The sequence below is a fragment of the Plectropomus leopardus genome, chromosome 10 (genome assembly GCF_026936395.1).
Source record: "Plectropomus leopardus strain MGB_pleo_1.0 chromosome 10, ASM2693639v1, whole genome shotgun sequence".
Taxonomy (NCBI): Eukaryota; Metazoa; Chordata; class Actinopteri; order Perciformes; family Serranidae; genus Plectropomus; species Plectropomus leopardus.
Genome location: NC_142185.1, coordinates 17,451,364 through 17,467,671, shown reverse-complemented (window position 1 = coordinate 17,467,671; position 16,308 = coordinate 17,451,364). Strand labels below are relative to the sequence as shown.

The following is a 16,308-nucleotide window of genomic DNA, read 5'->3' as shown; positions in this document are numbered from 1 at the left end:
GCCTGCACACCCTAGCACACACTTTCTTAATAACGTTTTGTTCCTGGGACTTCCAAAATTAAATTTCACCTGATTAGGCTCCGGAGAGTGAAACATAATTTCTACAGTGAGTAGTAATTCACAGAAAAGGATTTTGCAAAGAGACTTTTATGATTCCACATGAGATGAAACCACTTGCCTTTGATGCGCTCATGAATCTGTGGAGCAACTTCTGCACTGACACTGTACATAAACCCACAAAACACACCCACAGACAAAAAGGTAAACATGTGTGCAAAGGCATGCACATATCCCACTCTCCCCCCTCCAAAAACCACACACATACACACACAGGCTGTACACCTCTATTACAAAACAAACACTGACAACTGTCGCTGCCACTCAGCCCCTCCACCCCTCCTCCACACTCCACCACTCACCTTGCCACATAGCTGAGGATGTGGGCGCGGATCACCATGCCAGCCCTGCGCCGCACCTCTTCCCTCTCCTTCTCCAGCCTTTGCTCCAGGGCCTCCTTCAAGAACACCTGCGGGACGAGCAGCGCCACGGCCGACAGAGAGAGACAGAGACACACAGAGGGAGGTTGGAGAGGGAAGGAGACAGGATGGGTTAGTTCCTCTCCTTAGTCAGGCTGCAAAAGAGGGCCCACAGAGATGTGAAGGGCCCCTGTTGTCTGTTGGCAGCACCCTGTGCCCACTGCAGAGGAAGCTGTGGTGCAGTTGAGGCTAGCAGGCTAGCCGCTCTCCCTGACTGCAGAGCAGAGCAGAGCAGAGGGGAAAACTGGCACCGGGACTGCAGTGTTGCTGCTAATGCCGCTGCTGCTGCAGAGCCTCATTGTGTTCAGGCGTCCTTCCTGAGCATTTCCCTGCTGTTGCTGCTGCTGCTGCTGCTACCGCTGCGTTGGTAGCTCGACTGACGTGCACAGGCAAAAAGGCACAGACAGGGGAGGGGAGAGGTAGGGAGAGGAGGGATGGAGGGATGAGGGGGAGGGATGGTGGCTGGTGTCCAGATAGAAAGCCACACCCCTCCTAGCTCTTATGAAGGAAGGAGACAGAGTTTAGTTAACCCTTCCCTCACTCCTGGAGACTTTTTTTCAAACTTGGTACCCTCTCTGTGGGACTTTTGACAGCCTACAGCTCCTCCTAGACTTTAACAAGACGTGAACATAGAGCGAGTTTATTAAGCATAATCAGATTTAGTCTGTCTGACCATGTCAGCAGGCTGGGAGAACCAACCAGCTGTGGATCTGGGTTTATGTGATAATGCGATATCTGAGGCTGGCCTAGAGGATCAACTGTTTCTACAAGTGGAGGGGAGGGGGGACCTCTGAGTGACTGTGTGTGTGTGTGCGTGTGTGTGCAGTAACCCAGGTACCTTGTCACATCTGTCTGCCAGTACACCAGATGTTGTGGTTGCTACTGAAGAGTCCAAAGAGCTGTCTGTTTTAGAAGTAGCCTGCAACTATGACTCTAATGTGGCAGCCTAGGACATGCTGACAGGTTTGTCATTAGAGGGCTTCAGCAACTTGGGATGCCCAAAAAAGAGGGATCAATGGCTTGCATAGTACTGTGCTGTCATTGCTGGCGTTGGCAGTCTCCATGTATGGTGGAGACGCTGTCACTTCTACCCCTAAAAACTGAGTGCTGTGTTTTTTGTGTGAAAACCGGCTGTGCCATTAGTCCATGAATTGGCAGATACATTACGTTGCACCCTCAATACTGTATATGTATTCTTGTATGCATTATTTTTTTAGTGTGGACACACACACACAACCACACACAACCACAATGTGTGGTTGTGTGTGTGTGTGTGTGTGTGTGTATCCCAGATGTTCCACTAATCAAAGGATCCCACAGCTGCAGCCCTGCCTGCCTCTGTAAAGTCTGTGAGAGGAGGAAGCTTCCTCTTCGTCCACATCCTTCCCTCATCTGTAAAACAAATGTCTCGCAAACACACACACACACACACACACACACACACACACACACATATACACAATTCAACCGAGCCCCCAATTCTGGGTAACACACTTCCTCTGCACACAATCAGTATATAATTACACACAGATTGTTTCTCCAAAGGAAATGTAGCCCCCTTCTGTCTCTCAGCCCCCCTTTCCCACAACCCACACTACATTTCCCTGAGCCCAAAATTATGATGCTGCCATCAAAAACACAAGCATGTGGACAGAATGACACAGACTCTTAATTTGAAAAACTGGCCTCTTTCTCCTTTTTGTCCTGTGTATAGTAGTGAAGCCATCAGCAGAGGCAGCCAAAGGTCAAAGTGTTAACCCTGGATGAAAACTGAAGCTGTACCCACACAGAGGAGAAAATGATTTCTCTCTGTAGTCAGATTTATACTGTGTGCACGTGTGAGGACTTAGATAGGCATAGGCATGTGCACATTAGTGGTTATGCACCGCTTATATCCCGCAGAACCAACACATCAAACGTTTTGAATCTCAACGTATATTTCAGCACATGTGCAGCAGACAGTATTCATAGCGTGCTAGTCAAACAAAGTATTACAACAAAACTGTCCGACAAATTTCAAATGTCTCAGAGATTTAACGGCTACAAAGAAGCCACAAATTAGAGCAGGAAGTAACAGTGGGACAAAGGCAGATATAGCTGATTTCAAGAAAAACTATAAAACTGCTTTATTTACATCCTTTTTGTACTGTGTGGAGGCAATCTATGTTGTGTTCAACATGACGCAACGAGGTTTTGCTGTCCAGATCAAACAAGTCATTAAAGGTTAATCATTCAATGGGAGTGCAGAGAGAAAGAGAGGGCTTTGTGTGGGTGAGTTTATGATTGTCTGAAATAAAGACACAGAGAGAGAAAAGGAGAGAGTGAGGGAAGCATCACTATGAGCTGCAGCAGATCAAGATCACAACCCTGTGATGACTTATCGAATGCATGACTTTCCTCTACCCTCTGCAATACTTCATCACCGCCTCAAATTCACTCAGCGGGAGTTCAGTTTATTAAATCATCAGCTCAACAAGCGTCAAGAGGCTAACGCTCTTCCAACTACAATAGGGCTGCCTCAGGATTACCGTAAACCCCCACGCTGGGTTACAGTTACAGTAACAGTTGTTGGTGTCAGGGGTTTTTTAAGGAGTAGCCATCTAACTCTGTGGTTGTCAACAGGAGAGCAGAGGATTGACCACAACCGGCCAGAAAAAATCTCTGGGACATGAGTCACGGTTGGGGCCGTCCAAACTGTGGCACACATTAACAGCTTGGGAATGACAGCAGCTTGACTTACCAAGAAAGAATCAGTCCCATAAGACACCAGATTGAACCCATATGCTGTCAGGGTTTTCTGCATGCAGTTGTCCATGTCCTCCATATGTTAAAGAAAACTGCTTAAAAACCGTGTTTTTTTGATGAGCATTTGGATCAGAAATATTCAACATGCTTTGCCCTGGGGCAAGTTTTGCAAAATGACAGGAGGCCAGGGGCTGGTTAACAAACAAACATTTATAATATTTATTATATATAATTAATAAATGCTGCAAAACCAGCCAGAGAAGTCCTGCACAGGTCCTCGAGAGGCACCTGTTTCTTTTTTTCTTATTTTAATAATTTATTTTGCACTCTGGCACCTTACATGCATTCAAAGTACCCCCAAAAAGAGAAAGGTTGATGAGCATGTTATTATAATTATTATTTCATTTATGAATTTATTTTTTTTCCTTGTATTTTTTCCTTATTTATTTTTGTTTATTTTTTGTATTAAGCAAATATGTAATTACTCGCTTATATCTGATAATATTGTTGTCTATGTCTCTCCTTTTACCAGGGAAGTTTTGTTATTTGGGATGGGAGGGATGGTGTTTGTGAATCTTTGTTCTGTTAATTTAAAATGAACAAAAAGCCAATAAGCATAATTGGAGAAAAAAAGAGAGAAAATGGTCAACTGGCCACTGTGCATCCCGTTACTGGCCAGATTTGGTCCACAGGCCTTAAGTTGGGTATCACTAATGTAGGTGATTGACTGGTGTCCTGCAGTCCATCTTACAGAAATCGTGTGTGTGTGTGTGTGTGTGTGTGTGTGTGTGTGTGTTTGCACTTGTAATGATGACATTGAGGGGACAAACATCTGTTCACACAGTTGCATTATGGGGACTCACCTCCCATTTTGGAGACAGAAAGTTTGTCCCCACACAGTCACATAAAGTTTTAGGGTTCAGACTTTGTTTTCAGATAATGTTCGGTTCTGAGTTGGGGCTGGGTTTAGGCAGTGGTAATGGTGTGTGTGTGAGTGTGTGTCCTTGCGAGCGTGCGTGCATGTGTGTGTGTGTGTGTGTGTGTGTGTGTGTGTGTGTGTGTGTGTGTGTGTGTGTGCATGCTCCACCTTTGTCTTCCCAAGTTGCCACTCTGTCTTGGCTTTGTCATGAAGTGTGAGAAGCTCCAAGCAGCTCTGCTTCTCATCATCTGAGTGGATTTTGTTTTTCAGGATCATCTTGTACCTGTGGAAACACACACACATTAACTCACACACATACATATAGATTAATAGAAGAGAAGATGACCAATATTGGGGATTTCAGCACTTGAGGGATCAATTTTTTTTGTTTGGCTTTTGGTTTGTTTTCTCAAGTGTCCAGTGTACATAACTCAACAACTTTCAGGTGAATCATCAGCTTTGGGGGAAAGTGTTTTTTATATATTTTGCTGACCTGTTGTAGAAGTCCTTAAAGGTTCTACGAACAGGGAATCCAGCCCTGCGGATCTTCACAGTTTCCAGCATCCCAGAGTATCTCAGCTGGTTCAGGACCACATCGGGATCAAACCGGTCGGCCTTCTGTAGATGACAAACAACAAAGCAAAATGAAAAATTCAAACACCAAAATGCAAATTAATTCCTTTCATAGGATGATGACACTAACAGTTAGGCCCCGTGTCTCCCAAAGCGTTTTTTTTGTTTGTTTGTGTACTCCTCAGGAAACGCCCAGCCTGGAGCGCCTGAGAGCTCTTTTGAGGCTCAGCGTTCTTTCAGTCGAGATGATTTGGAAATGTCGGCATAAGGTGGAGTACATGCTCTGGATGAAGGGAAGGCTGAAGCTTGAAGGAAGAGAGAAAAGGACCCGCTGGTCCATGTGGCCCCAAGAGAGAAAACATAAATCAATATATAGCCTACAGTAGAGCCTATCAACATTTTTTCTCTTCTATTTTTGTTCAGCAGTTGTAGGATGTGACGGTTGGTCTTTGTGGTGTTTGTCCCGCCCTTCCTCCACTGTGATTGGACAGCTGGGCAGGAAGTGACAGTGACAGGCGCAGTGTTTTACCCAAAAAATTTTCAACTCTCACTGACCAGTAAAAACTGCCAAACTTGCAGCGCTCAGCGCAGAATAGACGCTCAGTGCCTCGTCATGCTGCTGCTGTTTGTAGTGTAGCATAAATACACAGCGCTCCCATGCAAAGACCCAACAAATATGTTGGCCTCGGGAAAAAATGCTTCAGTGAAAACACTCCCTGAGGGCTGTGTGAATTGGCGAGAATCAGGCAATACAATACGAATCTTGATACAGGGATTACAATTCAATACACAGCGATATACTGCTATACTGTATGCAAGGTGGTACATTGTCTTTGAATGGATGAAGATAGAGTTCAAATTTGCTATCTAGCAGTCTTGAGATTTAAAGACAACAAAAAAATGAACTGCTGCCACAAATCCTTGTTTCACATATTTCTTAATTAATAATTAATACAGCGTTTTTGAGAATCAACACAGTATGACAAAAAATAAAATCACAATACTCAAGTGTATGAATATTTTTTTCACACCCCTACTAAAAGTTCTAAGTTTATTTTCAGCTATGCATTGAAAACTGACATGCATACAGGCCTTACTTATGCTTTGTATCTGTGATTGAAAGATATGGGACAGTTAAACACTGCAGGCAAATATAATCTTCCACTGCTAAGCCCACACACCTATTCAAATCATCTTAATGCTGAATCATGTTAAACTTGAACTAAAACGTAAATTACCATGGGGAGTGTTATCATTTTACATTAATAATCAGGTTACTCTAAAGAAAACACACACCATCTGAGAGACACTTGAACAGTGTTGATAAACACCAGGTAGGCCTTTCTTTCTGGAATCAGCTATATTGTTCACAGCTCTGTATTACTGATAATCCTCAGGCCTGCTTGTTAGAAAGGATCTGTGATGTCTGCCACCTTACACCTCTATAACGCCTGCCACAGAGAACCGCACGAAGGCCATTGTCACCCAGCGGGCACACAGCGCCGGATAAGCTCAGCGCAGGACCACAGCATTCCCCAAATGCGTCAATCTAATTACAGGCTAATGCTACTATGCATGGAAACAGACACACTTTGATAGCCAAAGGCATGCTTGCATGTGCTCATGTTCATAATCCAACGTGCACACACATAAACATGCACCCTCCCGCCCGAGCTCTGAACTCTGCCCTTTAGCAGAGGATTTAGGGAACTGAAAGAGGTACGGCATGTTGACTTGTTTGAGTGAAAAAAGCTGACCCTTCCCTCAGTGACATTTTTTCCAAGTAGGGTGGGTGCATATAAATCAACATTGTGTGTGTGTTTGCATGCACGCAATCCTGTCATTCTGCAGGATTAACAGAGGCACGGCTTGTTCCATCTTGACCGGCCGAGGCCAGGTGAACGAATGCTAGGCAGAGCCGGGGACGGGTGAGGGAGGAAGACGGCACAGTTTCCATGCTAATAAGGAAGCGAGAAGGTGTGGAATGACACAAAGGGAGTGGGAGCTGAGAGAAGAGGACAATAACTGCACTGTGTACATTAATAACCAACAATAACAGAGAGAACGCCACTAGATTATGGAGCGACCAATTTTCTCTCTCGCACAGAGAGTAAAGAAACATAATACAACCTATTCTCCAACTATCCAATATCAGAAAATTGGATCGCAGTGCACATTGTAAAAGGATTTGCAGTTATGTGGTAAAGAGCAGCGGAGGAGTAGAGGCCTAGTAAATAAATGTCCTCCTGGCTGCACTACAGCCACAGCACTGTGGTCTTATCTTGGCATTCCACTGATGCAGCCAGATCAGCAGAGCATTAGCCAAGCCGCTGCAGCTGGAGTGGCCAGCAGTGACCTCTGACCTTAGGTAAAGGGGATAAAGTGGTAGGAATGTGCTGGTACACAGCTCTTTTATTTGAGGAAGCATAATGCATATCTTTGCACAAAAGCAGGAGAGCCTTATCAGTTTATTGGTAAAGAGAATTTGCAGGAAAAAAAAACAAAGAAAAAGTAATGGTTACTTTTCAAGTGGAACATTTGTATGAGTGAAGATTAGCTCTGAGCAATGGGAGCTATGAATAGCAACGAGGAGGTTTAACTTTGCAGGCGCTGACCTTGACAAGACCTGGCAGGGTTTCTGACATTTTCTTTTTTTTTGTGCAATGAAATTTGCATGACCTACCTTGTCCATGTTTGGTTTGATGCAGCGTACAAAAAAGGGGTTGGAGGCACTTAGTGTGGCCATCAGGGAATGGAGAGAGTCCTAAAACACATCAGCAACAAGAGGATTAAGATCAAGACGGCACAGACGTTAGTTCTTCAATTCAATATATTCTTTTATGTCTATTTATTTATGCATATACATCACTGCCTCAGAGTTGATAAAAGGTCACCTTATCTTTGAAAAGTTAGAAAACTAGTTCAGTTCTGTTAAAATACGTTGAAATTGTGTTACTGCAATGGCAGATTCTCAATTGCTTAAAAAAATGACTTTTAGGACTCAAAAACAGCCACAAATTGTTTGGCAGGGTGACAGTTTTTCGCAAGGTTTGCACTATGCAAATGTTAATTTGGGGGTAAAACATACAATATCTGAAATGCAGTAAAATTAAAGTATAAAAAGTCGCAAAAAAATAGAAACACCATTGGACCCTGCATCAGTAAAATGACCAATAAAAAAAATGTAAAATACTCTAACACAAGTAAAATTCCTGAAATTTAAAATGTTGAGGTTGAATGTGTGAAAGGGACAGTACATCCTGAAATCATAAATACAAATATTTCCTCTTACCTGTAGTGCTATTTATCAGTCTAGAATGTTTTGGTGTGAGTAGTCGAAATGTTGGAGATATCCGCAGTACAGATATCTGCCTTCTCTCCAATATATAATGAAACTAAATGGCATTAGGCTTGTTGTGCCCAAAGTGCGAAAAAATAAACATCACAACAGAAATCTTGACCTGGTTACTCAAAATAATCCACAGACCTTGTTGTGAGCAGTTTCAAGAACTATTTTCTTTCGAAGAAATGACTCCAGCCAACAGCATCACCACACAGAAGGAACTGTGCATCTACTGCTAGCTCACCTAGAACAAGCTAACTTTATAACTCAGAGGAGGAGGCTAATGTTTAAATATTGTGCTGTCACAAGCACGAGCATCTAGTCCATGAGCAGATTACACTTGCTTCTGCACAGTGATACGGTTGGCGGGTGTAGTTCTGTAGAAAGAAAATAGTTCCTACTTGAAACTGCTCACAACAAGGTCTGTGGATTATCTTGAGTAACCAGGTCATGATATTTGGAAAGAGACACTGCTGTTGAGATTTTCAAATGTACGTTTCGGCACTTTAAGTACCAAAAGCCGAGTGCCATTTATTTCCATTATATTCAAGAGAAGGCAGACATCTCTACGGCCGACATCTCCAACACTCGGCAACTCACACCAAAACAATCTAGATTGATAAATAGCTCTAGAAGTAAGAGGGAAAATATGAATTTTTGATTTTAGGGTGAATTGTCCCTTTAAGAAAGTGTGCTTTAGTGTTATTGAAAAAATGCATAAAAAAGTACAGATTAAATGTAATATGTTACAGTCCATATGTGCCATCACACCCACACACACCCTCATACAAAAACACACTTCGAGGCCCCTTGAACCTTGCAGGCTATGTCAGCCTCGCTCTGCTCGCTCCCTCAGACAGCCTGTCTCCAGTGAGGCCTGGCCTGGCAGAGCAGAGCGTGAGTGGCCCCTGGTTGGCCCCTCTCTGCCCAGCCATCAACCCTAATCCCCTGCCTTTAGGAACTGTAGGCCAGGGCAGCCTGCCAAATCCTCCGCTGCTCCTTCTCCCCGCGCTGCAGTTAGGACATGCTAAGATAAGCCCTCAACTGCCCCCCACCCCCACCCTGCCTACACCACCACAACCACATATTTCATACATCCCATCAGCCATCATTCTCTGCAGATCAAATATACTGGCAGCATTCTCCTTCCCCCTCTGTCTCTCCATAGTTTCTATCCTCCTTTTTACTCTCTGCCCTCACACTCACTGTGCCAAGGCAGACAGCCAAAAGTTGAGGGGTTAAGTGATTCTTACATGCAGCAACACATGTGAGACAATTAACTTGTTGTCTGTGTGATGACATAATCATACAGACATGCACTGGGAGTGACATTTAGGTCATGCAAGCTCCAGTCTCACCCTGAACTGAGAGCTGACGGTGGGCTTGCGTCGGGCCGTGCCCATCTTTAGGGTCTCATCTCCACTTCTGCTACCAACACGCTCAAAGAGGTCGTAGATGAAGTCGAGCCTGCAGACACACGGTGCAGAAATAGGGATTGAAAAAACTTGCAACTTAATCATACAGGTGTGTGTTTTGTATGCAAGAGGAGAGGAGTGTGATCTGCTCACCTGCTGTCCTTGAGAATAAACAAGATGTCGTCTCTGAAGGTGTCTCTGTTCTTCTCCAGGATCCCACGCACATCATAAAGCACCTAAGAGAGGTGACATTTTTACAAATGAGTAAGAGCGGAGTGTGATTTCATCTACGGTCTAAGAAAAGAGCTAGAACACAAAGAACTACTGAAAATAAATACGACAAAATGGAGTAAAATGAGCATAAAATAATAAACATATGAGTAGAGGATATTAATTTCTGATTTGCATCAGAGTGATTTGCAGCAGTGTCTAAAAATATAATCCCAGCTTTTCAAATATTGTGTTAAGCAATGGAACATGTCCACTCATAAAAGTCAAATGTCCTTAGAGCTGAATAGAGAATCATGGAGACACAAAAATAATACATGGCAACACATATTTACTGTCTGTTTTTGTTGTTGGTGATTTCATGTTTCAAAACCATTGCGATGTTTGCAGTTGTCATGTAAAGGAAGATATAAAAAATTTTATTCCAAATATGAAATAAAGGTCCAGCATACAGGATTTAGGGGGATAAATTAGACAGAAATGGAATATAAAATAATGTGTATGTTTTCTTTAGTGTATAATCACCTGAAAATAAGAAGTTTTTGAAGTTTCAACTGGTTGCAATCCTCACCGCTAGATGCCACTAAATCCCCCTAAATCTTATAAACTACTCCGTTAATTAAAGGATAATGAAGCATGAATTGGTACATGTATGCACATACAGTAAGTACTACATCGGCGATGGTTGCATTGTTAGCACAGTTTTTGCTAAATTGACCTCAGAAAAGCAGATGATTTAAACTCTAAATAAAACTATTTTTAAGCAAAGGGGTCATTATTGACCCATATTTGAACTGTTTCAATGTTTAATGTCACTCCAGCACAATTATGTCACAAGAACAGAAGTAAAGTTAATTCGCTCATACTCATATGCGGAAATTTTTATCTTCTGGAGACTGATTATTCAGACTGAGTGATACATGTTTACAGATGAAAACATTCACACAATTACGTGGACAAAATGTGACATGAGTGGGGACTGTAAATGCATGTTTTGAGTGCTCGGTGCGACCAAAGACAAGGGGCCGGGCCAGCTGAGTGGCTCTGTGTTAATGCAGTCACCTGTTGAGGTCTGTTCAGGCTTCATCTTAGCAACACGGCATTCCTCTGCCCGCCCCACATGCAATGCACTATGAGCTTGCGTGTGTGTGGGTGTTTGCATGAAAACAAAAGTGCATATAAAGTAGTTCATGCAGGAAAAGGCAGAAAAATAACACTAAATACTATAATCTAATCACAAACACAGGTCTGCACATGCGTGTATGTGAGTTTGTATTCACAGCTGTGTTCGTGTATACTGTAATCCAATAACAACCCCCATCCCCGATTCCCAAGCCTCGAGGCTCATGGGGAGCCATGAGATTCAAACTTGACGACACATGTATTTATAAATCACAGACACACTAATTACACTCCATTCCTCTCGCATTGGAATAGACTCGTACAAAAGGCTCTCTGTGTCTGTCAGTCCCAGGTTCAGTTAACTGGGATGGTCTCATGATGCCATAGAGAAATGAAGAATTGCACAAAGTTTGAATGCACAATCTTTCAGGTGAACTACTCGTGCAAACAATGAATCCACAAACATAAAATACAGTAAATCTGCAACATTGCATTTGAAAAGCTGCATGTTTGCATTATTGCTTTTGAGACACAGAAATGTTTTTAAAATGTACAAGGTGTGATGAGTTGGTTTTTTTTTTGTTAAAGTTAAGAAAAGATGCATTTAAAAAAACTGAAACTGATCTTAATTGAAATAATCCAATATCGACTCATTAAATCCTGAGATCTATCTTTTAATATATGCCTTTTTCGGTGAATGCATGAAGCTTTAATCCTAATAATCTTGCATGACCAGCCTTCTTTGCACAAAGAGATTTGGTCATGTGAGAGTCAATCAAACGCCAGTTAAATTCAACGTGCCGGGTGCTGCTCCACTGGGCACTGCCATGCCTAACGGCAGATGTCTGGTTGCCTTTTGGATTTGAAAACTGTGAAGTCAGGGGGGAGCTGGAGAAAAGCTAAGCCAAATGTAATGTGTCCAAAACTGAGGTGAAATATTGTGGAAATACCAAAAATATAGAAAAATAAAACAACCATTGAGCAAGATAGTACCCAGCAATCTGCAAAATTGTCTGAAAAAAATATCACTGGAGAAGGCATTTGTGTTTACGTTAGTACAGCATTGTTGAAAATGACTGTTTCCGAAGCCTCATCGCTAACTACAAGTAATAACACACTTGTGTCCTCATGACATGTACCGTCTCAGCATTACACCCTGCGCTAAAACGCTTTTTATGATGCACTTTTTTTTCTGGTCACACAATGCTCACTGATTGTAGAGTTGGACTTTATTGTGTTGACTGCTACAGTGTGTTCATGTTAAATAAAAAAGAATATTAATGCAACTGCTTTAGGGCCAATTCTTAAGAGAATACTCTGCAGGACTCTGCAACGTTCTTGTTTGGTGTTCTGCCTCAATAAATTTGCATTATTTCCTCCCCCATGTCTCTTGGATGCCTGCTGCTTACTGTCTGACACCTGGCTGCTACCTTTTAATAAAGCCTCAACCTAACATGAGCGCTGTGACAGCACACGCCCATAAACGTCCCAAAATAAGACGTTACAGCAGAGGGCTGCATAAAAATACACCGCCACAAATTGAGAGTGGGTCATAAGTAATGACTGAGAGCGATCACTTTTGTATGAGTCTCTACACTGTTTTTTTTTTTGTTTGTTTTTTAAGGAAAATCCTGCATCGTGTATCTGAAATGTAAACAATATTTATAATATTTCACCAGATTAGAGGATTCCTTGTACAATTCACAGCATTAAGTCTGATATTGGTTTTAATTCTCAAGCAAAATTTGTAACTGAAATGTCCCAAATTTAATCCATATTCAGTGGTGTGATGTAACAAAATAATAATAATTTCTTACAGTACTTGAGTGATTTTTGGGAGTATCTATACTTTACTTGAATTTTCATACTTCTGTCAACTTTCACTTTTACTCCACTACATTTTACCGTAAGCATTTTAGCTACTCACTACGAAATAGGGAGAAATGGACAAATGAAGAAATGGATTTTGTTCTTTCAATCTTTTAATTTTAAAAAAGACTTAGTTTTTCTTCAATTGTATTATGGGCTCAGGTGGAGTATGTTACAAAGCACATAACAGCATAAACTTGTGCTTTTACTTTCAATACTTAGGGAGATTTAATATCATAAATTACATTTTTACAGTAAATATCAGATACTTTCATTAAAGTAATATTCTAATTGGTGACTTTGACTCCTACCAAAGTCATTTTCTGTTAAGATATCTGTACTTTTTTTAGTATGGCTTTCAGGTACTTCATCCACCACTGTCGATATTCAGTCAAATTGGAAATTGGATTACACTGGGACCCCGGCACCACACAGATAATTAAATCTATGGGGGGAGGCTACTGTTTTCCCGCTGAACTTGCAGCACCAGTTGAGATAACAGAAGAAGCTTTCAGAGAGGCGACACACTGGACAGAGAGAGAGAGAGAACAACTGGTTGGCCTGCCTGTCCTCTCTGGACCAAGTCATTACCATACACGTCCATGCCAGGCTTGTGACTGCGCTGCCACACTCACACTGAGGAGACCTTGTCTGAGGCAGGCGCTTCATGAGGCCATTCTTTATCAAGGCTGATCTTTCTACTCTCCCCACACACATCCCTCCTCCGCTGTCCACTCTCACTCTCTTCCCTTATTTTGCCTTTCTCTACACTTCCGTCAGAGGGAATCTCCGCTCATCATGTAAGAAAAGGAAAGAGAGGATGACGGTGAAGCAGTTTCTCCTGACTCAGGGAAAAAGACAGTGGAGGGGGGCAGCATCAACATCCTGTAGCTGATTTTGGCAGAGACAACCCTGCTGCCCATCCAAAAACTACCTCACTTCCCCAACATACTCATTCAGGAAGCTGGTCGTTGCTCTGTATCTGTGTGTGTGTGTGTGTGTGTGTGTGTGTGTGTGTGTGTGTGTGTGTGTGTGTGTGTGTGCGTGTGCGTGTGCGTGTGTGCGTGTGTGTGTGTGTGTTGTTAATTACCTCTCCAGCGTAGTGCTTGATGCCAAACTGGTGGTCGGTCACTCTGGGCTTCACATAGTACGGGTTTGTCTGAGAAGGAGGGACAAAGAGACCACTGACCTTCAGAAATGCTCTTCATGTCTAATTAATTAGCGTTAATCAAAGTACTCAGAGAACACTGAGAACTCCAAGCAGGAGTTCAGAGGGCTTCAATTGATGAATATTAACATTATCAATATCCGGTTTTCTAGTTTATTCTACAGATGTTGGTCTCTGAGGTTAGGATAGAACTAGACACAAAAGCTTTTTTAACATGTGTCCCTTTCTCATAATTTTCCAGAAGCCTAGTTGTTGTCTTTTTTTTGTCTGATCAACAGTCCCATAATCAAAAATCAATCTATACATTTACAATGACACTCTCATCCTGTTTACGTTTTCTTCACTTCCTTGAAACAAAGGGTTTCTCTGTTGCTTTGTCATTACCTTTGTATTGAGGTTTTTTCTGTATTATGTAATCTGACTAAATATAAAATAATTCATGTATTTAGTTATATAACAGAGAACAAAAAAATCCTCTCATTTGAGAGGCTGAAACTTTAGCATTTTTCCTTGCTAAATAATGATTCAGCAGTTACGTTTTCTACCAATCAACTAATGAAGTTATCAGCTAATGATGTCAGCACTAATGACGTCTCCTGCATGAAATGACACAGCTACGCTCTCTAAAATTCCTTTGACCATGACCTTAAAACTCAGCATATGTTTCAGACACCTCAGGGAGAGGTCAGCCAGTTCTTAGGTCTCATTTTGTACCTCTTCTGTTTTTCCCATCAGCCTATTGAAAACACAGCTGGGTTTTCTGAGGACACTCTTTTCTCCTGCACACAATGCTGATCAGTCCCGAAGAATGGCTTATCACATTTCAGCATTGTTGTGTTTGCATGTGAGAGCGCTCGGAGGCGTGTACGAGTGCTGCACAGACGTTCAACTCTGCACCCAAGGCAATTCATCAGCCGAAGGTGAGGTATAACTCTTTGCGGCTGTCTGAGCTGGTGGGTGGTGGAGGGATATGGATCATTTTTATGTCTCTGTGAGTGTCTCCCCTGGGACGTGTGAAAGATGTATGTTTGTTTTCATGTGTGCGTGAGGACTCACGGCGTGTCGGCTGTGCAGTTTCTCCAGGAGGGTGTAGTCTGTGCCTTTGGGGAAGCGACTCTCCTCATTGATAAGAGCCAACATGCCCAGTTTCTAAAGGGGAGACAGACAAGAGGAGCAGAGAGGGTGAAGCACACCTCAGTCATGACAGAACTAGTTCTAATCCCATTGGGACACATCTGGGTGCTTTTATTATAACAATGTGTCCAGGAAACAGCAGAAGAATTCATTCAGTTCTTTTATTAACAAAATTAAGTTTCACTGAGCAGGCTTGATTTTTGGCAGCAACACCTAACCTCACAGTTACACACTAATACAGCAGGAATCCTCTTATGAAGGGTCATCAAACTAAATCATAAATCATCCATTCTTAAGAATTGGGACAAATCATGTTCTACAAAAAAACCCTTAAAATTATAACTATAATACTATATACTATAATTAACACACTCATTATGTTTCTGGGGTGAAACATTATTTTCAAAGAACTAATATGCATGAATGCTTCCAGGTTTTCTAAATTGCTGTGTGCCAAAAAACACAGACAAGAATTCACAACTTTAAACCATCTTAAAATGTTTAAAAAGCCTTAAAAATCTAAAATAACAGTATGTACAGATGACATTAGCATAAAAATGAAATGTTACAAAATAAATGTGTTTTGCAAAAAATGTTGTCCCTTTAACCCTTTGAAATCTGAGCAAACAGCCTTGCTTTCTTTCAAAAACATGGTGAGAAACAATGGCCATTGAAAGAAAAAAATGACTCAAAAATGTGCATGATCTACTAAAAAGTGTTAAAAAAAAAGTACCTGAAAATTCATTAAAAAAATCAAAGTAAAAAGGAAAATACGTAAAAAAGTATAAAAATGATAATTATAATTATTATAATAATTTAATTATGTAATTATGACAATTATAAATCTTTTTCCCCTTGACATTTTTGCCCCTAGCTTTTTACATATTTTTTTTTCTAAATCTACTAATGTCTGACATTTTGTCAAACATTTCTTACCAAGTTGCTTATTTTCTTATCGCCCATGTTTTTGAAAGAAATAGCACCAGTTTGCTCAGGGTTCAAAGGTTTAAATACTTGTGAAAGAAACCTGAAAGTAGCACAAGAAAACTGACATCGCTCCGGATTTTAAAGGGTTAAAGATATATCCCAGATTTTTGTCACCTTCTTCAGATTTCTACAAAAACAATGTTTAATCAAGCATGAAAGGGGATAGTTCCTGGCCCTCTACCTGGTTTTGAAAAAGGCGGGAATGCCGCTCAAGTATTGGTAAGCTTTCTATTTTTGATAATTTCATTAAATAATTAAATATTATTTCT

At 41.6% G+C, this 16,308-nt stretch overlaps 1 protein-coding gene across 1 annotated transcript in view; it reads right to left on the bottom strand.

The window, feature by feature from the left end:
- myo10l3 (myosin X, like 3) overlaps positions 1-16,308 on the bottom strand; it is a 72,884-nt gene that overhangs the window by 14,652 nt on the left and 41,924 nt on the right. Inside the window, exons 15-22 of the mRNA XM_042494647.2 lie at positions 14,975-15,067; positions 13,841-13,909; positions 9,685-9,767; positions 9,475-9,583; positions 7,457-7,537; positions 4,694-4,818; positions 4,369-4,483; positions 420-526 (exon numbers count right to left, since the gene is read on the bottom strand). Of these exons, the coding sequence (XP_042350581.2) occupies positions 420-526; positions 4,369-4,483; positions 4,694-4,818; positions 7,457-7,537; positions 9,475-9,583; positions 9,685-9,767; positions 13,841-13,909; positions 14,975-15,067 (782 nt within the window). The remainder of the gene's footprint in view (positions 1-419; positions 527-4,368; positions 4,484-4,693; positions 4,819-7,456; positions 7,538-9,474; positions 9,584-9,684; positions 9,768-13,840; positions 13,910-14,974; positions 15,068-16,308) is intronic.